This window comes from Sciurus vulgaris, assembly GCF_902686455.1.
Source record: "Sciurus vulgaris genome assembly, chromosome: 17".
NCBI classification, from domain to species: domain Eukaryota; kingdom Metazoa; phylum Chordata; class Mammalia; order Rodentia; family Sciuridae; genus Sciurus; species Sciurus vulgaris.
The window spans coordinates 18,095,055-18,117,754 of NC_136478.1; the positions used below are offsets into that span (position 1 = coordinate 18,095,055).

Here is a 22,700-nt window from a genome sequence, read left to right on the forward strand (position 1 = left end):
TCCGCCCATCCAGTTGCTGAGATTATAGGTATGCAGCCAGGTAGTTCTGTTATTTTCAGAAGCTAGAATCTATTTTTTTCTTTGCTCTTCCCTGCCCTCCAAATACTGGGGATGGAACCCAGGGGTGCTTTATCACGGAGTTATACTCCAGTCCAGCACTTTTTATTTTTTGGCACTGGAGATGGAGCCCACGGGTGCTTTATCACTGAGTTACATGCCTCGTCATTTTTATTTTGAGACAGGGGCTCACTAAATTGTCTCGTTAAATTGCTAGGCTGGTCTCGAAGTTGTGATCCCTCTGCTTCAGATTTCGAAGTCGCTGGGATTACAGGAGTGCTTCTCGGCGCCCGGCTCCCTGCCTTTTTATTTTTTATTTTGATAGGGTCTCGCTAAATTGCCGAGGCTGATTTCCCACTGGCGCTCTTTCTTAGTCTCCCTCCTGAATTACTGGCATTCCAGGCATGAGTCAACACACCCAAAGTTTGTTTTGTCTTAATAGCAAACACAAATATGCCTTTGCATCAGTCGAGGTGGCGCGCGCCTGTAATCCCAGCAACTCGGGAGGCTGAGCACGAAGGATCGCAAATTGGAAGTCAGCCTCAGAAATTTAGAGACCCTGTCTTCAAAATAAAAAATTAAAAAGGGCTGGAGGTATAGCTCAGTGGTGGAGCACCCCCAGGTTCAGTCCCCAACACCACACGCACATGAATCCTTATTAGGTGGGTTTCATCCTGAATTTATAGATGAGGAAACCAAAATTTGGACTGGCTGCATACAGTTGCCCAGCCTTACGTTTGGAAAGGCTGCTTCCAAACCAGAGTCCGCAATCATCCAGGCACACGCTGCGCACAGCAGTTAAGGTGAGAACTTCAATTCCCGTGGGACTGCGCGGAAGCATCGCGAGATCTCCCTTAAAGCGGCGGCGGGAACGCAGTGCCAGCGACTTCCTGGGCGTTTGCGAGGTTCGGAGGCGGAGAGGATGGCAGACTTCTACAACTCGGACAGCGAGCCTACGACGCGCACGCTCCTGCGCCGAGTGCTGGATACCGCGGATTCGCGTACCCCGCGGCGTCTCCGGAGTGCTGGGTATGGGAAGGCAACTCCGGAGTGGGGTCTGGGTGGGGTCCAACTCCAACCATATTTGCAAAGGGCAGCAGTCTCAGAGAGGAGCAGAGCTCAGGGCACTGAGAATTGGTTCACTCCCCCAGCCCGGTTCGGCCAAGCTGTTTGTGCCCCCTCCCTGGAGCTCCAGACAACCAGGCCTCAGGACCACAGAGTCCAACACTGCACTAGAGGTCTTCCACCGCTGGAGGTGGATATTCGCTCAGTGTTCTAAACTTTTTCACCCACACCACCCAGGCTGTGTCTAGACATCTGCTCCCTACTTTCCTTGCATATTCAGCTCTACTCTGTAGCTCCCAGCTGAAAGATGGGAATGGAGCTAGAGAGAATAGCCTTTGTAGAAGTCGGGAGGCAGGAATTAGAAAGATATTTTACTAGGGAGCAGGAATTTGTCCTGACTTGAGTGGGAGTGCCCCTGGGAGAGGGTTGTGGTGATCTCATGGGGCAGAGGGTGCAGAAGTGGGCATTTGAGACAGTTCAGTCCTTTTCCTTATAAAGGAGTGGGAAGTCATTCGTGATAGGTTTTTTTTACCTATGAATGATGAGATAGGAACTGTGTCCAGGGAATGTGTATGTGGTTCTGTGAGTTACTGGACTGGGGAGGCAGAACTGGGTGACCCATTGAAGGCTCCCATCAGACCCTGACAAGTAATTTAAAAGGTTAAAAACAAATAGTTTTTTTTTTTTTTTTTAAGTGTTTAGAGTGGACGCTCTTCCAATTATTCCTCTTGTTTGTATGGCTAATCTCTACTTATCCTTTATGATTCTACTGAAGTCACTCTGTGAAGCCTTCTTCAGCCTCCCTCCCTGGCTGGATCAATCATAGTTCCTTTCTTCCCATACCTAATAGATACCTCTCTTTCACTCACATACATCCCTGTTGACATGAAGGCTATGGAAGGCACAAGTGGTTTCTGGGTTCCTATCACTGAAAGAAAAGGGCTTTAAACCAAGACCTCTGGTGAAAACATGTCTCTGAATCATATAGCCTGTCATTCCCACTCCCTTACATAATTCTCAGAAAATTGGTCTTTACACAGTGCCCAGAGAGCCCTACTTGAAACACCTTCCTCCAGGAGGCTGAATAGCGGAACAAAGACAACTGCCAAACAGCATTCCCATGGAGCCAGGGTAAGTGCCTAGTTCACTGACCACTATAGGGCCCAGGCTGCCTTCTTGGGGCTGTCAGGTCTATTTCTGATCTGGAGCCCACCTTGAAGGAATCCCCAGGCAAAAAAGCACAGACTGGTTACATGGTGCTTTCACCCATAGTCTATTGGCAGACTGGCCCACTTTCAAGTCAGTGGTAATCTAGAGGAACAGACACCCCGGACTCTGCTAAAGAACATCCTACTAACTGGTGAGTGCGCACTTATCTGCCAGGTAGACATAGGCAACAGTCCTGTAGTATACGTCATTCAAGGAAGCCTCTGCTGTCCTGTTGTGCAGCCCCAGAATCTTCCATCCTGATGCCAGAGACAGTGGCGAAGCCAGTGCCAGCACTGCAAGTGGTCCAACCCTCCAGAAGGGAAAGCAGTCGGGGCAGGTATCCAGTGAACTTCCCTCCTGGGCTGGGCCCCTCTTGGCTCTGAATGCCAAAATTGGGCTTCTTGCCTGAGATAAGATCTGTTCTCACAGCCTGGAGCTACAACTTCCTGAATTTGAGCCCCCCACAACCCTGGCTGCAGGTCTGCCTGCCCCTAGCAGGAAGAAGCAGAGGCTGAGATTGTCAGTGTTTCAGCAGGAAGTGGACCAGGGGCTGCCTCGGTCCCAAGGTGTGAACTAAGACACCAACTGTTACTGTCTTCTCCCTCCTGTTCTCTGAAGAGGCTTAAGGAAGCCTGGGAGAGGGCTTTCATGGACTTGAATAACTTTTTACATCTTCTTTCTGGTCACTGACAGAACATCCTGGGAATGCTGATGGCTCATCCCTTACCAGGTACCATGCCCTGTTTTGGGGGTTGGTGGAGCAGCGGCTTGGGGAGAGAGGTGCTGACTGATGGAATCTAGCCATACTGATCCCTGCTAGTTTTAGCCTCATAGGCTGGTGACCATATTCTAAAAGATGAGAGCCCCAAGGGTAGATAGGGGAATCCTTTGGGGACATTGGGCCTCATTGGTACCTGACTTTCCTTTGTGCCTCCTCCCTACCACCAGCTCCCTCAACCTGTCCTTTGCCACACCTCTTCAGCCACAGTCAGTGAAGAGGCCTGGTTTGGCTCGCAGACCTCCCCCCCGCCGGGCTGTAGATGTGGGTGCCCTGTTGCAGGATCTGCGAGATGATTCCTTGGCCTCAGCTCCTTCAGGTGAGGATGAAGTTCCCCCTTTCAGCATTTGGAGGAAGGTACTTCTCTATGACACATTGGAGGTACTCCTCATTCTGGGGTTGTGTCCTTCTTGGTGGAATCAAGGACAGCATTTGAGCCTGGCTAACAGGTCTATAAGGAGCTACTTTCTTTCTGTGGGTGGCACTGGCCTTAGTGAGGCCCAGTCTAAGTACTTCTGTTTCTTCCAAAATCTCAAATCCTTGAACCATAGGGCTAGGGTAGGAAAGGGGTGTGGTTTGGTGGTTGGAGCTTGTCAGAAGGTTGAGAGGCCAGGATTCACCATCAGCAAGCCAGTTAGAGGTGACTTCCTGATTCCCTAAGACAAGTCAAGTTTACCAGAATAGGAGGAGGTTTCTTGGCAGAAGGAAAGTGAAGAGTATGGGTATGGGTAAACAGTTGCAGGTGGGCCAGTTGTGGAGGCCTGTGAATGCCAGACCAAGGGCAGGAAGGTAAGCAGTGAGAGCTGTGGAAGGGAGATAAGGTTTAGAGTGTAGGTCATCTCTCTCTGAAACCACTCAGGCCGGGAAGATCCATGGGGCCAATTGCCCAAACCCTGGCATCTCTGAGCATCAGCAGGTTAGCCTGGAATACAATGAATGCCAGCTGGCTCTTGATCTTCAGGTGACAGCCTCAAAACCCCTATTGCAACTCTGCCAACGGACACTGTTTTGGAAGACACCCAGCCATTCTCACAGCCCTTGGTTGGCTGCTCCCCCAGTGTACATCACTTTCTGCCCCATCCCTTTCCTACTGGTACTGAAGATGCTGAGAGGGCTATGGGACACGGGACACAGAGCAGTGGACCTGGGCTACAGAACCACAGTGAGTATGTAGGGCAGGCTTAGCTTGGGCAAGTTAGCACTATTAATTTTTCCTTCCTCAAGCCCCAGAGCTGTGTTCCCCAAACCATTCTGGCTGGAGGTTCTTCCTCCACCCAAGAACGGTGTCAGTGTTGGACCAGAAGATTCCACATCATTGTCCTGGTGCTGCCTTTGACTTGGTCTCTCCTTAGTGAGTGGGGCTTGCGTTGCTGCTCCATCTTTATCCTTCTTGGAGCCACAACCTTGGTCTGCTGCTGCTCCAGAGATAATAGAAGCAGAGGATTCCCAGGGAACTGTGGAGGCAGAGGAGCCAGAAGGATCTTCAGAGGATGAGAACACCTCTGACAGGCCAGGTAAGAAACACAGTACAGGGATCAGTGGGTGAATGGCAACAGCTGTATTCAGGCCCTGCACACAGAGGGGGCTTGCCTGTGCTGTTTCTGGGTACTGGGAGTATTAGGGAGCCAGGGAGACTCAGGGGTACTTGCTTAGCTGGAGCTAGGTGAGAAACAGGACAAGACTTCACTGGACCTGTATAACTGGGTGAGATGGGTCAAACCTGAGCCTGCTATGACCCTACCCCTTCTCTGCAGCAGAATTGGCAGCCAGCACCCCTGAATTCCTCCAGGCCAAGCAACTGCATCCAATTCCTGAAACAGCCCCACCACCTGGTGTTACAGTGTAAGATTCCATGACCCTTACTCATGGGCCTCTTGGGAAAGGGTTAGCATTGGGCACCCTGTGCATGTATTCATCCCATTTTCCATAGGTCTGCAGATGATTGTCCAGCACAGCAGCCTGAGCCAGTCTGGGAGATACTTCCCAAGGGCATATCTGATCCTGGTGCCTACCTCCAGGAGCTTAGGGGAGCTAGGGTGAGGTGGATGTGTCTAGGTCAGTATGTATTCAGAGAGGGCTTCCTGGAGGATTAGCAGAATTGGGACAGGCAGTGATAGATTCCTGAGGGGAGAAAATGGCCTGAGCAAGTGCCATTGTATCCAGCCTAGAGGATCATAGTCCAGGGAGACACCAGGCTTCTGTGTGGCCTCGACTCCATAGCCTCTCAGTAGATGATTGGGATTGCTGGTCCAAGCTAAGGAGCACATGAACTCAATTTTATCAGGAGCGGGTAGGACTTAACCCTTGATTAGGGACCTCTTCAAGTAGCAGTTTAGCCATCTCTATCCACTCCTGTCTCCAGCTTGTCTTCAGAGACTCTGGAGCCTGCATCAGCCAGACTTCCCCGCAGACCCCGAACTGCTGGCTCCAGGCCCCGTCAAGATTCCTACAAGGCTGGACTGAGCCACTATTCAAAACTCTTTAGCTTCTATGCTAAGATGCCCATGGAGAGGAAGGCTTTTGAAATGGTGGAAAAGTGGTGAGTCCTGGACACCTGGGTACAGGGGGAGCCTCTCAGATTATGAACAGACTGTTCAGTCTGTTGTAATCCAACCTTCTTGGCAGCCTAGACAAGTATTTCCAGCAACTTTGCAATGACCTGGAGGTATTTGCTGCTCATGCTGGTCGCAAGACTGTGAGGCCAGAAGACCTGGAACTGCTGATGCGACGGTAAGTGGGCAGAAGAAGAAGGCTGGGTGTGGGAGTGCTGGCACTGGCTCCCTATGCCCCTCTCTTTCTCTGCTGCAGGCAGGGCCTGATCACTGACCAAGTCTCATTGTACGTGCTTGTGGAGCGTCACCTGCCCCTGGAGTACAGGCAGCTGCTTATCCCCTGTGCATTCAGTGGCAACTCTGTCTTCCCTGCTCTGTAGTGGTCAGGCCTTCATATGCCCTGTCCCCACCTGAGGCCTCTTAGCTCCACATAACCCTCCAGCTCTCCTCCCTGTCCCCTAGCATCAATAAAGTGTGACAAATAGAATATTATGCTTTTTGGTTTGTGTCCTGGCATCAGCCCAAATCCTCCTCCCCTTTCCACCCAACATCCCAACATAGTCTGGAAAATGGTATGGGTTCAAACAGTTTTATACTGAACATTGGATTAGCAGCACTGGAGTTCTCATACTGTCCATGATGGTACTAGCTTGTGGACTCTGTGTCCCGAGGTCCAATGCGCTTGACGTCAGCCATCTGGAGTTGTTCCAGTGCAAGCCTCAGCCATATCTTAGTGCCCTCCTCCTCCTCACTGCCTTCCTCTGGAAGTTCTGATATGGGGAGCTGAAAGGCCTGGCTCAGGTAGGTGTTCAAAGTCTGCTTGTCCAGGCTTGGGTCAATGTTCATCAAGGCCCTACGCATCCTGGGTAGGGTCACCTCACTATGGCTGCCCCACAGAAAAAAGAAGAGAGACAGGTTTGAGCCCTCCTTTCTGTAGCCCAGACTCATGGTGCTCTCCTTTCTGCTGGACTTGAGCAGCTTATAGTACCCAGCAGAAAGCTCAGTGCACCCAGGGGCCTAAGATGCCACCCTGTGGAACTTGTCTTGTGTAGAACTCACCAATGGCCAAGTGCACCTGTGGGCCCCAGGGTCACTCACAGTTCCAGGCCCAGCTCCTGCTTTAGTTCGTGTAGGTACTCATCCTTCTCATTCACATACTGTTCCCACAGCTTATGCACAAATGGGTCACTCTGGCCCTCCTCATTCTGCAAGAGGCCACAGGCAGGGTGAGGCTACATTGACTGGGGGCCTGTCAAGGGTAGGGTAGGGGCTAGGCAAGTTCTTGGACTCCCTACCCACCTCCATAAACAATACACGGTAGTTGAACAAGTCTGCATTGCTGCTATTGGGATGCCAGCCCCCTGCCTCCATCAGCTCCTGAATTTGCTCTTCCTTCTTGAGGGGGAAGATGCTCTTAAGGATGGTGCTGTGGGGAGACAAAAGGGCCAACAGAGGATTGACAGAGGCTTCCTACCCATCTCCCCACACCCTTCTTTGGCATCCCCAATAGTGTTTAGAAGGACAGCAACCTCTGAGGCTATGCCAATTCCTGCCAGGCTTCCTTTTCCCTGCATTCCTGGCCAGAGGACATGTGCTGGAGTTTGGTGTGGTAAGGACTGGCCTCTTACCTGAATTGCTCCATGCTTAGTAGCCCCTCATTCTGACTGTCAGCATTTATCATTTCCTTTTGCAGCTGGGCTACTGTTTCCTTCTGGTTGATATACACACTTTCCATCCTCTATAGAAAGAAAATCATTCACTAATTTGCCGCTTCCTGGAGCAATGGAGGCAGGGCTGGACTATACCAAAGACAAAGGTCCTTCTGTCTCCCCAAGGGGACCAGGTAAGGACCAGATACAAGCTCACCTTTCCCATTAGGACTGCATAGAACTGACTCATGATGTCATTGGTGCGGAAGAGCTTGATATTCTCAAAAATGGTGTAAGCCCAGGCTATGGCATCACTGGGCCCAAAGCGATGCTCCAGGAAATTGAAGAAGAAATCTGGAAACTTTTCTTTCTGCAGGGTGGGGAGAAGATACTGGGTCAGCTTGTCCCAGGGTTGGCTGATTCTCCCCTATTCCCTAGCACCATGAGGGGACTCCCTAGAGGACTTGATATGAAGGCCACACTAGGTCAGCATGACTAGTGAGAGCTGACCTGTTCCTGTGCCAGACGTTCCTTCCAGGCATCCTTAAGGATGTGTACCACTTCCTTCTTGCTTGGCTTCTTGTTCTCCACAGGGCCATCAAACCGAAGGAAAGTGGGGATGGCTTCCCCATAACCCTGGAAAGTATGGTGTCAGCTCATGTCTGGGCCACCTGACATGAGCCCCAGATTGTCTCTTTTGATGCTCAACTCTCCTTAGTAGCATGGTCTGACTATTCTGACTTTGACCCCAAGATTCCTGGTAGGGATGCCCTACCAGACCAGGGAAGAAGTCTTTCTCCCGGAGCAGGCCTTCGCCAATCTCCTCCAGTAGCACATCCACCAGCTGGTCACTGTTCTTGTCTGCAGCCAGCATTTGCCAGCGTTCTGGGCCCCCAGCCACCACATCTGCAGATGGGGAGAGGGACATGGAATTCAGTTCATGTCCTTTAGCAGGCCCTGGGGCTGTGAAGATTATTGTTACCTTCACACTTGGTCCAGTTAGGTCGTGGTGTGGAGGTACGCTGGATCTCCTGCAGCTCAGAAAAGAACTGGTCTCGTTCCTTCAGTGTGCTCATGTGCAACTGTAGCAGTAAATCATGCTCCTTGCGGACCTCTTCGTAGTCAGCTCTCAGACTGTCCAGCTGTGGGCAAGGTGATTGGTCCTAGCCACCCACCTGCTTGACCCTACCCTACCGTGCCTGGCCCTGCTTGCCCACCAGCACCTGTTCTTGAAGATCCTTGTTAGTCTTTTCCTGCATTTCAAAGTCTCTCCTGGGTACCACATCTCCAAAGTTGGCCTTCATGGTGTTGAGTTCCATCTGTGTGCGGGTCAGATCTTGCCGGGTCATCTTCAGAGCCAGGGTTAGCTTCACAGGGTCCTCCCCCCAGACACCTGCCAGGGGACCCGTCAACCTGTCACCTTAGCTCTGGGGTTTGTAGCCCAGGCCTGGGTTGAGTATTCTTCAGGCATACCCAAGATCTTTCTGCCCTATCTGCCTTAGATCTGCTGGGTCTTGTCCACATGGCTACCAGCATAAGGGCTCATGCTTAAGCCAAAGACATGGGTTACCAGGCCTGTCCAGTCCACAGGGAGCCCTGGCTACCTCAGCTGCTAGCAGTATTCCTATGATGATCCCATGATTCTCAGGCCTGCTCAAAAGATTCACAACCCTACTTGGTAAAAGAGACATGTCTCTGGCTGGGGATATAGCTCAGTCGGTAGAGTGTTTGCCTTATATGCACAAGGTCTTGGGTTCAATCCCCAGCACCACAAAAAGAGACATGTCCCACCATGTATGGGTGCAGAATGAACAGATATTACAAATCTTGAATGAATGGGGTGAGTGTTGAGAGGCAGACTTCTCTCCAGCCCTCTGAGAGAATCCTAACTCAGGTTACCTGGGGATTGGGCTAGCGACATGTCCTCCCGCTGATAACGAAGCTCATTCAGATCTCCAATGAGGATCTTGCGGGCATCTCGCTCACTGAGGTAGCGCAGATACTCCTCAGCCAAGTTCTTCCTCAGTTTGGACACCTGCTAGGACAGTGGTTGTGTAGTCGAGAGCTTTCCGTGGAACCCTGTAGGCAGCCAGTCAATACAGGATTGGAATGGGTGTTGCGTGGTCCCCAGCTTAGGAACAAGAAAGACTGAAAAGGGGCTGCGATTGTGGCTGAATGGTAGAGTGCTTGCCCAGTATGTGTGAGGCACGGAGTTTGATCCTCAGTGCCATGTTAAAATAAAGGTAATGTGTCCATCTACAACTAAACATTAAAAGAAAAAGAAAGATTGAAGAAGGAAAGTAGCATTCCTGAAAACCCAACAAGATGTCAGTGCTTCCTCCTGTGAAGAAAGTCTGCTGGAGGGGTTGGGGTCATAGCTCAGTGGTAGAGTGCTTACCTAGCATGTGTGAGGCACTGGGTTCAATTCTCAGCACCTCATATAAATAAGTGAATAAAGGTCTATCAACTACTACAACAACAAAAAAGAAAGTCTGTTGGCACTCAGGGCCACACCAAACCTGTGTTAAGCCCTGCAGCAGGGCAGAGGGTAGAAGTAACAAAGGCTCTGGGGGAAGGGTTAGGAGTGGCTTCCGTGCTCAAGGTCACCTGGAGAGGGCAGGAATTCAGGAACTTGGTCAGTACATCATTTCCATTCACCTCACTCTGCAATGAGATCTTCTCTTCGTTCTTTTTGTCAATGAGTTTTAGCAAATTCATCTTCTCTTTTTTGAGCATGGAGATTTCGTACCTCTCCTCAGCTCTCATGGCCATGATTCTTTCATTGCAATCCTCATTCAGAGTGACAAGCTTGGCCTTCAGTGGCTCCAGGGCACGAATCTTCTCCCTTTGGTGAGCTAAGCAGAGAGAGGTGGGAGAGTTCTTTTGGAACCATGAATAGCAGCCAGGAGACAGATCCTAAGGTCATGGGTAAGTGGTTATCATTTGCAAATACCAAGTCTCTGCTTGCCTGTTCAAAGCCATACTTGCTTTAAAAGTTGGGGCAGAGTCCAAATGAGGATCAGGGTTGCTACTACACACTTAGTCCTATGTGTTTAGTCCTGAAGTCATAGCCTGCTTTATACTTTTTGAGGCTGATAGGGGAGCCACCTCACTTCCCAGAGGTGTTCATTCTTCTGGGGTTCCCTCTCAAGGACAGGAGGAGGTGATGTGCCCTAAGGTGCCCTATCACAGAACAGTGCATGCAAAAGTGACCTCAAAGCCTAGTTAGTGGCTGCCCCATCCCTGCTGTGGAGCTTTAGAAAGAATAGAATCCTCTGCACCCATTGCAGACTGGGCTCATGATGGGAGCTGTGTTCTTACCCAGCATCACTTCATATGCATTCTTGATGGAGGATAGCAATGGTTTATAGGTTTTGAAATCCTCTATGAAGAACTCAAAGATCTCTCTGTAAGGCTGGCAAAAAAAAAAAAAAAAAAAAAAAAAAGGAAACTTGTCACTGTCACTTCTTGGTTCATAGTTGCCATCCTTCATAAGGACTTGTGTTTTTCTTTACTGGGCACAGGGGTGTTCCCAGGTAACCCAAGTGAATGACCAAGTCTTTCATAGCATCATGGGGAGCAGCTGCCTTTAGGACTCTCCTGGTGCTGTCTGCGAGGCACGGTGAACCATCATGGGTCAGGCCTTCTGCCTGAGCCCTGTCTCTGGTTCCCAGGCAACCAGTTTCTTGCCTTCTAGCTCCTACATCCATTGACTTCTCACCTGCCATCCTAGGGGGAAGAGGTTGAAGATTTCAGCCTGCCTTAAGTTCTGACTTCATAGTGGAGGTGTGGTTTCCTATCCCATTTGAACACAGGAAGATTTTTTTTTTTTTTAAGATTGGGATTTTTTGGGCTGGGGAGATAGCTCAGTCGGTAGAGTGCTTACCTTGCAAGCACAAGGCCCTGGGTTCGATCCCCAGCACCGCAAAAAAAAAAAAAGATTGGGTTTTTTTTTTGAGAGGGTACTCAGGTGTGAAGTGGGGACCTCTTGATTTGCAGACTAGGAATTTTGGAGAGGTAGCATTGCTTACTGAAATGAGCATAGGATCTAGAAGCAGCCCTGAGTTTGAGTCCCACCCCCACTACTCCTAGTGGGGTGCCTTCAAACTTCTGCTTCCTTGTTAGTGCTGTAACTTCTTTTTGTATGATTGTGCCCAGGGCCTGGCACATGTCTGGGGGCTCAGTAAATACTTCAGTCAAGATTAGGATAGAATCAATAAACGTAATCCATCATGTCAATAGACTTAAGGATAAAAATCATATGGTTATTTCAATTGATGCAGAAAAAGCGCTTGACAAAATACAACACCCCTTCATGCTCAAAACACTAGAAAAAATAGGGATAGTAGGAACATACCTGAACATTGAAAGGCTATTTATGCTAAGCCCATGGCCAACATCATTCTTAATGGAGAAAAACTGAAACCATTCCCTTTAAAAACAGGAACAAGACAGGGATGTCCTCTTTCACCACTTCTATTCAACATTATCCTTGAAACTCTAGCCAGAGCAATTAGGCAGACTAAAGAAATTAAAGGGATATGAATAGGAAAAGAGGAACTTAAGCTGTCACTACTTGCGGATGACATGATTCTATATTTAGAGGATCCAAAAACCTCCTCCAGAAAACTTCTAGACCTCATCACTGAATTCAGCAAAATAGCAGGCTATAAAATCAACGCACATAAATCTAAAGCATTTTTATACGCAAGAGACGAAACAGCTGAAAGGGAAATGAGGAAAACAACCCCATTTGCAATAGCCTTAAAAAAAAAAAAAACTTGGGAATCAATCTAACCAAAGAGGTAAAAGATCTCTACAATGAAAACTACAAAACATTGAAGAAAGAAATTAAGGAAGACCTTAGAAGATGGAAAGATCTCCCATGTTCTTGGATAGGAAGAATTAATATTGTCAAGATGGCCATACTACCAAAAGTGCAATTCCAGATGAAACGCAATTCCAATTAAAATCCCAATGACGTACTTTACAGAAATAGAGCAAGCAATTATGAAATTCATCTGGAAGAATAAGAAACCCAGAATAGCTAAAGCAGTCCTTAGCAGGAAGAATGAAACAGGGGGTATCGCAATACCAAAACTTCAACTATACTACAAAGCAATAGTAACAAAACAGCATGGTATTGGCACCAAAATAGACAGGTAGATCAATGGTACAGAATAGAGGACATGGACACAAACCCAAAAAAATACAATTTTCTAATACTAGACAAAGGGGCCAAAAATATGCAATGGAGAAAAGATAGCCTCTTCAACAAATGGTGCTGGGAAAACTGGAAATCCATATGCAACAGAATGAAACTAAACCCTGATCTCTCACCCTGCACAAAAATCAACTCACAATGGATCAAGGACCTTGAAATCAGACCAGAGACCCTGCATCTTCTAGAAGAAAAAGTAGGTCCAAATCTTCACCTTGTTGGCTTAGGATCAGACTTCCTTAACAGGACTCCCATAGCATAAGAAATAAAAGCAAGAATCAACAACTGGGTAGATTCAAACTAAATAGCTTTCTCTCAGCAAAGGAAACTATCAGCAATGCGAAGAAAGAGCCTACAGAGTGGGAGAATATCTTTGCCACTCATACTTCAGATAAAGCACTAATTTCCAGAATACTTAAAGAAATAAAAAAACTACACAAAGAATACAAATAACCCAATCAACAAATGGGCTAAGGATATGAACAGACACTTCACAGAAGAAGATCTATAAGCAATCAACAAACATGAAAAAATGTTCACCATCTTTAGTAATAAGAGAAATGCAAATCAAAACTACACTAAGATTCCATCTCACCCCAATTAGAATGGTGATTATCAAGAATACTAGCAACAATAGGTGTTGGAGAGGATGTGGGGAAAAAGGTACACTCATACATTGCTGGTGGGGCTGCAAATTAGTGCAGCCACTCTGGAAAGCAGTGTGGAGATTCCTTAGGAAACTTGGAATGGACCCAGCTATCTCTCTCCTTGGCCTATACCCAAAGGACTTAAAATCAGCATACTACAAAGATATAGCCACATCAATGTTCATAGCTGCTCAATTCACAGTAGCTAGACTGTGGAACCAACCTAGATGCCCTTCAACTGATGAATGGATAAAGAAACTGTGGTATATATATATACAATGGAACATTACTCAGCTATAAAGAATAATAAAATTATGGCATTTGCAGGCAAATGGATGAAACTGGAGAATATCATATTAAGTGAGATAAGCCAATCTCAAAAATCCAAAAGACGAATGATCTCACTGATAAGCGGATGATGACACATAATGGGGTGTGGGAGGGGGGCAAGAATGGAGGAAGGAGGGACTGTATAGAGGGAAAAGAGAGGTGGGAGGGGTGGGGGGGAAGGAAAAAATAACCGAATGAATCAAACATCATTACTCTATGTAAATGTATGAATATGCAAATGGTATGCTGTTACTCCATGTACAAACAGAAACAACATGTATCCCATTTGTTTACAATAAAAATAAAAAAAAGAGAGATTAGGGTAGAAGGGTCTGGGGTGTGGCTCAGTGGTAGAGTGCTTGCCTAGCATGTGTGAGGCCCTGGGTTCAATCCTCAGCACCACATTAAAAATAAATAAATAAATAATATAAAGGTACTGTGTCCATCTACAACAAAAAATATTTTAAAAAAAGATTAGGGAATAAGTCATGGAATTCCTGTTATCATCCCTATTTGAGTGTCTCCTCTCCCTGATATCCTAATATGTACTAGAATCTGAGTTGCATCTAGACTGATCTCTCTCTTTCTCTCAGCTTATTCCTCAAGCTTGGGGTTGTTACTACAGGGCTGGTGGACACTGTGACTTCTGCTTGTCTAGCTGCCAAATTTGGGCTCCATTTGCTGACACCCAATAGACCCAGCCTGGGTCCTGGAGAACTGAAGGATCTAGAGGCTGTATCCAGTTCACCTTACTCAGATGAGCACATTCCAGCCTCACTAGTTTTGGTCCCATGCCACAGCTTTTAGCTGGCTTTGTCATAGGATATGCTTTTCTTCAGGGAAGGAGACTCAGAAGAGCTGGGAGAGGTCAGTCTCCCCTAAAGGTCTGAGGTGCTTAGTCCTGTAAGTGAGGTTCCTTCCCACCCTTCTCACATTTTGTCAGTAGCTCTGACCTGCAGTCTCAGCTCCTGAGTAGAATCCTTGCCCAACTCCAACAGAAGGAGCTCCTTGCGTAGGTAGTTCTCTAGCTGCTCCAGGTACCTTGGCTTGGCAGTGCTCAGGGGATACTGCTGCGAGCTACTGCAGGGAATGGTGGACTGAGATGTCACCAGCATCCCATAGGCCTTTGTACCCTCAGTCAGGGACAACACATGCCTCTGCCCTATTTGCCAGCACAAGGCCTGGTCTGTAAGTCCATCACCCACCACTGGGCTGACCTTGACTTACCCAACTTGCTTCCAGGAGTCATCTGAACAGGGTTTTCGATTTTGCAGAATAGTCTGGCCACTGGTGTATGTGGGCCATGGGGACAGGTGGCCACCCATAGAGAACTGAAAGGTCTTCAGGGAGGGACAGATTGAGTTACTATGGCAACATTACTCTCCTTCCTAATGTTCCTCTCCATCCCACCTGCTATACTCCTGGTGGTTTTTTTGTTTTTGTTTTTAGAACATCTCTTAATAGGGTTCATAATCAAGACTGTTGTCCTTGAGTTTGAGGAGAACTTGGGCTAAATCCTAGATCTCCCTTATTAGCTATATAACCACAAGCTTAACTTTCCTGAGTCTCAGTTGCTGCATCTGTGAAGTGGAGAAGATGGTAGTCCCCATTGCATTGTACTGAGGTGAGAATGCCATGAGAAAGTTTAGTGTGTGGTTTACACAGCCTCTGGCACCTGCTAGGAACTCAGTTAAGGCAAGCCATCCTCTTCTGTAGGTATGTCAGTGAGTACCGAATACTTATGAGTATCAGAGAGCCCAGGCCCTTGCACCAAGGTGCAGTACAGCTGAAGAGAGAGAAAGGAGGGCAGGCCCACCTTCAAGCCTGGATTGACAGGACTGAAAAGATGCAGCAAGGGGAGCTGTGAACCCTGGGAGGAAACTGAATTGTACCCTCTGTCAGGAAGGGAGGTAGGTGAGGAGAGTCCTCTGGCAATAGGATTTCATTTTGAATCTTCAGCAGTGGTAGAAGCATGTGTGCAGCATGTGTGGTAGAAAGTATGTGTATAGTTTTAATTATTATTATTTTTTGTACTGGGGGTTGAACCCAGATGCACTTAGCCACCGAGACACATCCCCAGCCCTTTTAATTTTTTGAGACCAGGTCTCTATGTTGCTGAGGCTGGCTTAGAACTTGCTATCCTTCTGCCCCATCCTCTCAAGTCTCTGAGATTACAGGCATGGGCCACCACACTGGGCTCTCCCTTGACCTTACCTTTTTTCTTATTTATCTATTTGTTTTTATTTCCTGATTATTATTATTTTATTGACAGTTCTTTTCCTTCTCAAGCAAACAGAGGGAGTTCCTTAAGGCTTTTCTTCTTAAATATTTTAAGCAATTTAAATAAATGCCTTGTGAGTGCTCCTTTGACCTTGTCCCAAACATTTTGAATATGTTGATTTAACATTATTTCTGATACGTTATGTTTTAAGAAACAAGTAAATCAGAAAATATGAATTTATTTTAAAATTTCTAGATGGATAATTATTTTAGAGATATCTTTATAGTATCAGTTCCTATTTCCATTGCATAATATCAGCAAATGCAAGTTATATAGTTTCTGGTTAATATATTAAGACCAGCTGGGCATGGTGGCACATGCTTGTAACCCCCACTGAGAAGTCTGAGGTAGGATTGCATATTTGAGGCCAGCCTGAGCAACTTAGCAAGACTGTCTCAGAATAAAATTTAAAAAGCTGGGGAGGTCACTCAATAATAGGGTGCTTGCCTACCATGTGTGATGCCTGGGTTCAATCCCCAGTACTGAAAACAAACAAACAAACAAAAAACAGTTAAGATATCAGCTGTGACCTCTAATTTGATTGCTTTGCAAGTGCATTTGTGCGGTACTGGGGATTGAACCCTGGGGGCCCTGTTCACTTGTCATATCACCCCCATCACACCCAGCTTCCCTCATGTCCCTAGAACCCAGCAGGACCCAGCATGACTATGGACCCAGAAATGCTTCATGAACAAATGAATGATGAAACCCTAGAAGCAGACTTTACTGGGACAGAGGATCATATTTTTTTCTCCAGGCCATGTGTTTCATGAAAAGATTTTTAAAAGCTGGGTGCAGTGATCAAACCAGAAAGTTTTTTTTTTTTTTTTTTGAAGGACTATCAAAATTTGATGTGATTATTATAAAAGTACAAAATAACATGGAAGATACCTGGGACCTAATCCTGGTAAGTTAATAGTAAGTTTTTGAGATTTCAAAAGGTCGGTACTCATGTCTGCTCTTTCTGCTGTGAGAAAACATGGTCACCTACTTTGATTGCAGAGGTGCGAGTAGTGTGGTAGTGGCTGTGTCTTTGCCAGGTTATTATGAACAGCTGGGGAAGGTCTCCAGCACCTATGGCCTCCTGCAACAGTGGCGAGAACGCAGTGTTCCCGGGTTGGGGATGGGGTTATTGAAGCTCTCTACTTCCTCCTACAGGTGAAAATGGGAAGGTGGCCCTGGGATCCAAGGGAGACAGCAGAGATGGGGCAATGGCGCCCCCTGGTGGTTAAGGTGGCCGCGCAGAAGAAAGTTAGCAAATGAACCTGGCCAGAGGTCCATAGTTAGGTGACAGCTGATGCAAGCAGGGAGCAGGACAGAGCTCACATAGAGGGCACTGTACTTCCTCTTGCAAAGAGTTCATACTGACTCTTTTTTCCTCCCTCGACAGGGATGCCATGTTGACTGTCTTCAGTCTCACAATGTGTGCGGCACATGGAGGCCTATATGTTCCTAAATCCTCCACAAGGGACGCACAAAAGGAAAACCACCACACAGTCCACAGTGTTCCAACGTGAGCTAGAGTTATGTTTGTTCAAATGTGTTTTTCCTCTGAGATTTGAACGATGGATGTTTTGTTGATTAAATGATAACAATCCTATGATCATATCAACAAAAGCCCAAAAATGGGAAAACGGGATGAGTATGTTTCTCAGTGGTAGATCCTTACCTTCATGCATGAGGCCTTGGGTTTGATCTCCAGCAACACACACTCACACACTAACAATACTTAATAAGACAGCCTTCGTTCTTATATAAAAACTATAAAGAAGAAGAATGGAAGAGGAACTCACATAATCAAGAAATCTTCCTTAACTTTGCCTTCAGGCAAAAAGATTTTGTTTTGCAGGGTTTTAGTGCTGGGGATCAAACCCAGGGTCTCAGACAGTGCTAGGCAAGTGCTCTCTCACTAAGTTATACCTCGAGCCCCTTTACTCTACATTTAAACACCTGCTCATAACCATCTATGGAGCTCTTGACTTATGGCAGTCACTCAAGTATCCTATCAACACTAGGGCCATAAAGACAAAAAGGTGCAGTCGCTGCACTGAAGGACCCTGGAGATCTGGTGACCATGACAGCATCTAGCACAGTGTCTGATGTATGACAGGGTGGATGAAGAAACCAAGTTCACTTCAGAATGCTGAGCTTCAGGGAAAAGAGAGTCTGAGGGCTCTACCTGGGAGGAGGCTCTGGGAAGTGCTTCCAGATATCAAGTGACCAGTGTGCACTCCTTTCTTCCCCAAAGCCTGGGAGGCTTGTCCTCTGTGAGCCACACTATCCTGACTAGGAAGAAGCTGTTCTGGTGGGCATGTTTCAGATGGTGGTGCTTTTGAGTTGCGAACAGGCAGACAGATAGGGTTTAGGGGTTGACACATGGGGTTCCAAAAAGGCATTGTCACTAACCAGTGTCTTTCGTTTCTGAGAAAGTTTGCGGTTCTGGGTGCTCTTGGGTTCTCGAAGAACATCATCTGTCGTCACTCCTGAAGATTGTGGGTATATTCTGCATAGAGGAAAAGCTGAGTAGGGAGAGCCCTCATATCCTTCCCAAATCCATAAGGCATGGCCTTCCATCCCATCAGAGTCCAGCACTGCCTCAAGATTCCCAGCAATGCTGCCAAGCAAGCCTCTGGCCCCGAACCCAAACCATTTTCCTGCATCCCCAGAAACATCATCACCAGAGTCTCACCAACTCTTGCAGCAGGACACTCTCACCATGAACCCAAAGAACTCTCTGGGTCTATATTTCATTCACTGTGGCTGTGATAATGGTTTCATGTCCAAAACTCTCATGTGCTCTAAGGAGGTAATCCCAAAGGCAGTGATATCAAAAAGCAGCACAAGATCTAAGGTCTAAGCTGGTATGCAGAGTCTGGATCCTCCATTTCCTGGCTGATAGGGTTTTCTGAAATCTGGGATTCTAAATGGACTGCTTGTGGGCATACATTTAACCTCCCTCAGTCTACCTTTCTCTTAAAGAAGGGGAAACAATTATTCCTTTGCCTCTTGCAATGCTGTGAAGTTTAAATAAAAGTGAGGTATACAAAAATACTGTGTATCTGGGTGTGGTGGCACATGCCTGTAATCCCAGCAGCTCTGAGGGCTGAGGCAAGAGGATTGTGAGTTCAAAGCCAGCCTCAGCAACAATGAGGCACTAAACAACTCAGTGAGACCCTGTCTCTAAATAAAAACCAAATAGGGCTGAAGATGTGGCTCAGTGGTTGAATACCCCTGAGTTCAATCCTTGGTACCAAAAATAAAATACTGTGTAAATTGCAATAAGCTTCATAGATATTATGACAGCAGGATGGGAGAATAGTAAACCCTAAGGAGGTTTTTAACATTCAGGAGAAACAGCTTAGCTCAAGTTCTGGAGGCACTTAGGGGTCAGCAGGGAACACTACATGGTGGGGCAGGCTTGCCCAGGTAGAATAAAGGGAAGAAGTAATTCCAGAGATCCATAGGGTAGAGTATACTGCCAGGTGGACTTATGTGTTCATACCCCTTGTTAGCTGGTGACCTTGGGTATGCATGTGAACCTCAATGTCTTTACCCATAAAAATGGGACTGGCACTATCAAAACTCCAGGGCATTTGAGAGCATTCACGTGAACCCAGTTGGGAAACCCTGTCTGGATTATTCAGTCCTACTCCATGGATCAGTAACAACCCAAACCTTTATCCTTTATTATCTCTAACATTGGATGAATGTGGATGAAACCTGTGAAATAAGAAGCCAGTGTGGGGGAAAAAAAAAAAAAAAAGAAGAAGAAGAAACCAGCATGGAGAAATAAAGGTGTCTGTCCAGATATACATGGGTTTGAGGCAGTCTTGGAAAACAAGAAGATACAATAGATCAACCCTATCTACTCACTGGGTTAAATCAATACCTTCCTATCAAGATCAACCCATTTTTCCAAATTCTGTTCTTGCTTATTCTGTAACCATTACAAAAGGAAAAGTAAGCAGAAAACCCAAGGGGAACTCTATAATTAATCACAAGAAATTTCCAAGTGGAAAAATTTAGTAGATAGAGAAGAAACCTAGTTTCAATCATACAACTCTACAACCTTCTTATGAAAGAAGATAAAAGTAAAAAACAGACTTAAAAAAACAAAAGAAATAAAAGCATCCAGTAGTTTATCCAAAAAGCCTAGGATGCTTCTTTAGACTATTATTAAGTATTTTATACCAACCTTCAAAGTGGAATGGGAAATATATTTTTACATCCATGGTGGTTAGAACTCAATTATTTAGCCAATGGTAGGCAGTAGGTTTCTCAGAGTATATCTGGTATTGAGTGACCTTAAACTGTAAGTTCCATCCACCAACATACTCTGTAGAAACGTGAAGGTGAAAGGAGAAAAGTCCTTAAGGAAGAGATACCTGCCCCAGGGAAATATATGATTTGAAGGCACCTTTTAGAGGATCTTGCTGACATATTCTACAGTGCTAAGGTCTGGCTTATCCATCATGTTGTCCCTGCTCCAAGAAGAGCTGGAAGAGGATACTCACACTGTTGGTCTAAGGGGAACAGTCCAACCCAATGTATATCACTACATAATGGTAAAGGAAGACTATGGTGGATGAATGATGTTTTGTATTGCCACCAAATTCAGCACTCAAAGAATATATTCTGCTTTCTTCCTGAAATGGATGGAGATTCCCTTTCTGTTTCACATCCCTTTTGTAGATTACTGCAGTGCCCTTGATTATGCCTATACTGGATAACAAACTCACTTTCTCAAGCTTACTATTTAGGCTCTGGATAAAATCTTCAAATTGTCACTTCCTGTTCTAGGGGACTTCTTTAGGCCTTTTTGTCAAGGCAGCAGACCCTGAATGATTAGAGTTAGGGTGTAGTCAGGCTTTTCTGCATTGAGAATCATATTATAGATACTTAAGAGCTGTGGTCAGGGTTTCCCATATGCTACCTAAATGTTCTCAACAGTGACTGTGGTGAGCTGTGTCATCCTCATATTTGAGATATAGAAGCTCAGTCATGGAACTTTTTTTTGTAATACTATGGGTTGAACCTAGGAGTTCTACATCGGAGCTACCTTCCCAGTCATTTTTTAAATTTTCTTTTTTGATGGGCATGGTGGTGCACATCTGTAATCCCAGCAACCCAGGGGGGGCTGAGATAGAAAGATCACAAGTTCCATGCCTGCCTTGGCAATTTAGTGAGACCCTGTCTCAAAGTTTAAAAAGGGCTGGGGATGTAGTTTAGTAGTAGAGTAGCAATGTATTACAATGCCCTAGTACTTAAAAAAGAAAAGAAAGAAAAGAAAAGAAAGAAAGAAAGAGAGAGAGAAAGAGAAAAGAAATTATTTTGAGACTGGGTTTCACTAAGTTGCTGAGGCTGGCTTTGAACTTATGATCCTCCTGCTTCAAACTCATGAGTTCTTGGGATTACAGGTGTGTACCACTTTACCCAACTAAGGACCATTTTTGATGCTCCAAAGCCAATTCTCTTGTTTTAATCCATATATGTGGCTTTGGGGGGGGTGTCAATAAAGCTCAGTGTCATATATTACAGTGCTCAGAAGTTGTACTCCTGAATACAGGCAGGAGCTACCCTAATGCCATGGGATCTGCCTGGTTGTCTAGAGTCAGCCACAATTCGACAGGTATCTTTGTCATAAACCCAACCCCAGGGTGAAAAGGCAGTTTATCCCTATGGCTAAAGGCCCAAGTCGACATAGAGGGGTTCAAATCTTTTTTTTTTTTTCTTTCTTTTGTACTGGGGATTGAACCCAGGAATGCTTTACTACTGATCCATATCTCCAGACCTTTTTATTTTTCATTTTGAGACAGGGTCTCTCTAAGTTGCTCAGTTTGGCCTCAAACTTGAGGTTCTCCTGCCTCAGCCTCTCGAGTTGCTGGGATACAGGCCTGCCCCACCATGTCCTACCTGGGTTCACATTTTAACTCCACCATTTGTAAGTATGTGTAAAACACATGAGCTCTCCAGACTTAGATTTCTTTAAAACGGTGATGTTACTACCTCATAGAAGTATTGCGAGGGTTGTACGTGATATAGGAAGCACTCGGCATATTAATGTTCAATACAAGATAGTTGTGATTCCTAATCATAAAGTGTGCCTGCCCTTTTGCTGGCACGTAAAGTTCTTCTGGACTGACTAGTCGGCTAGGATTCTGTTTCTCCACCACTGATTCTGTGGGGCTGGAGCCCCAGCCCAAAAGACAGAAGCTAGCAGGCAGTTCAGAGGTCGGGACTAGGTGTCATCTTTCTCTTTGGAAGTACTCAAGCCACCCTCTCCGCCCTTAGCCCGGTTACCGCCTACCTCGACTTGGAGAAGCTGTAGAGCCGCGACGGCGGGGAGGCCATGACCCTCGGGCAGGTGGGTGGCTAGCACCCGCCGCCCAGGAAGCTGCGGTAGTGTACAGCTTGTCGCCCTGGCGACCAGGCCCCAGAGGCCCCACGGTGAGGGCGGGATCCGGGCTATGCCACGCCCCCAGCCCAGCGGCCGCCGGCAGGGAGGAAGACCAAGAAGCAAAAGGTGGACTCAGACCCGAGCACGGGGCGTCTTGGGAGTCAGTCACTACAGCGGGTTTGACATTAGCCACAGAACTGAGTCAGGGGGATAAGCACCGGCCACTGGGGAGGAAGGAGAGCCAAGAGGCCGGGGAACCGCTCCTGTCGGCGGGAATTGTAGTTCTCGGTGGTCTGAATTCTCAGTTAGACAGGCTTATGACTGAGCAGGTGTGTACTACATCTCCCGAAGTTCCCTCTCAGCTCTAATTGGCCCGCCTCCGTGGAGCTCTGCATTGTGGGATATGGAGTCCGAAATGTGGTGAGGCGTGGCAGTGTCCAAAGAGAGGTGCCCGACTCGGACTCAGTTTCCCTGCGGCCCCGGGAGGCTCGTGAACCATTGGCTGAGCTAGGCG

At 46.8% G+C, this 22,700-nt stretch overlaps 2 protein-coding genes across 11 annotated transcripts; one reads left to right on the forward strand and one right to left on the reverse strand.

Annotated features, from left to right (window-relative positions):
* The first annotated feature begins 14 nt into the window (after positions 1-14).
* Positions 15-6,053, forward strand: CENPT (centromere protein T). 3 transcript variants are annotated; one of them, XM_079119276.1, is made up of 13 exons: positions 15-1,086; positions 2,163-2,253; positions 2,395-2,482; positions 2,572-2,668; positions 2,761-2,897; positions 3,025-3,061; positions 3,280-3,428; positions 4,071-4,271; positions 4,462-4,623; positions 4,867-4,951; positions 5,472-5,648; positions 5,735-5,839; positions 5,918-6,053. In XM_079119276.1, the coding sequence occupies exons 1-13, from the start codon at positions 980-982 to the stop codon at positions 6,039-6,041; spliced, it is 1,560 nt and encodes a 519-aa protein (XP_078975402.1). In that variant the 5' UTR covers positions 15-979; the 3' UTR covers positions 6,042-6,053. The 3 variants fall into 3 exon arrangements, with proteins under 3 accessions (XP_078975402.1, XP_078975400.1, XP_078975401.1); XM_079119274.1 differs by lacking the exon at positions 15-1,086 and having other exon boundaries at positions 1,369-2,253; positions 2,343-2,482; positions 4,864-4,951; XM_079119275.1 differs by lacking the exon at positions 15-1,086 and having other exon boundaries at positions 1,370-2,253; positions 2,343-2,482.
* Positions 6,054-6,174: 121 nt separating this feature from the next.
* TSNAXIP1 (translin associated factor X interacting protein 1) lies at positions 6,175-22,433 on the reverse strand. Of its 8 annotated transcripts, none has more exons than XM_079119266.1 (16): positions 22,097-22,433; positions 18,196-18,292; positions 14,736-14,848; positions 14,462-14,585; positions 10,632-10,725; positions 9,969-10,165; positions 9,210-9,345; positions 8,534-8,703; positions 8,293-8,452; positions 8,086-8,216; positions 7,821-7,946; positions 7,528-7,680; positions 7,290-7,399; positions 6,961-7,087; positions 6,760-6,866; positions 6,175-6,547 (listed from the first exon to the last, which is right to left on the reverse strand). In XM_079119266.1, exons 1-16 carry the CDS (start codon positions 22,138-22,140, stop codon positions 6,307-6,309), a joined length of 2,130 nt encoding a protein of 709 aa, XP_078975392.1. In that variant the 5' UTR covers positions 22,141-22,433; the 3' UTR covers positions 6,175-6,306. The 8 variants fall into 8 exon arrangements, with proteins under 8 accessions (XP_078975392.1, XP_078975391.1, XP_078975394.1 ...); XM_079119265.1 differs by having other exon boundaries at positions 14,462-14,588; XM_079119267.1 differs by having other exon boundaries at positions 6,413-6,547; positions 6,721-6,866; positions 14,462-14,588.
* Between the last annotated feature and the right edge of the window lie 267 nt (positions 22,434-22,700).

Bases quoted from the DNA above. Each gene is read 5' to 3' on its own strand.
- CENPT (XM_079119276.1), top strand. From the start codon at position 980: ATGGCAGACTTCTACAACTCGGACAGCGAGCCTACGACGCGCACGCTC. The intron at 2,669-2,760 runs GTATCCAGTGAA...CTGTTCTCACAG, and splicing joins AGGGAAAGCAGTCGGGGCAG to CCTGGAGCTACAACTTCCTG. The intron at 4,952-5,471 runs GTAAGATTCCAT...TCCTGTCTCCAG, and splicing joins CCACCACCTGGTGTTACAGT to CTTGTCTTCAGAGACTCTGG.
- TSNAXIP1 (XM_079119265.1), bottom strand. From the start codon at position 22,140: ATGGCCTCCCCGCCGTCGCGGCTCTACAGCTTCTCCAAGTCGAG. The intron at 7,947-8,085 runs GTAGGGCATCCC...CATACTTTCCAG, and splicing joins AAGACTTCTTCCCTGGTCTG to GGTTATGGGGAAGCCATCCC. The intron at 7,088-7,289 runs GTAAGAGGCCAG...GTCTCCCCACAG, and splicing joins CTAAGCATGGAGCAATTCAG to CACCATCCTTAAGAGCATCT.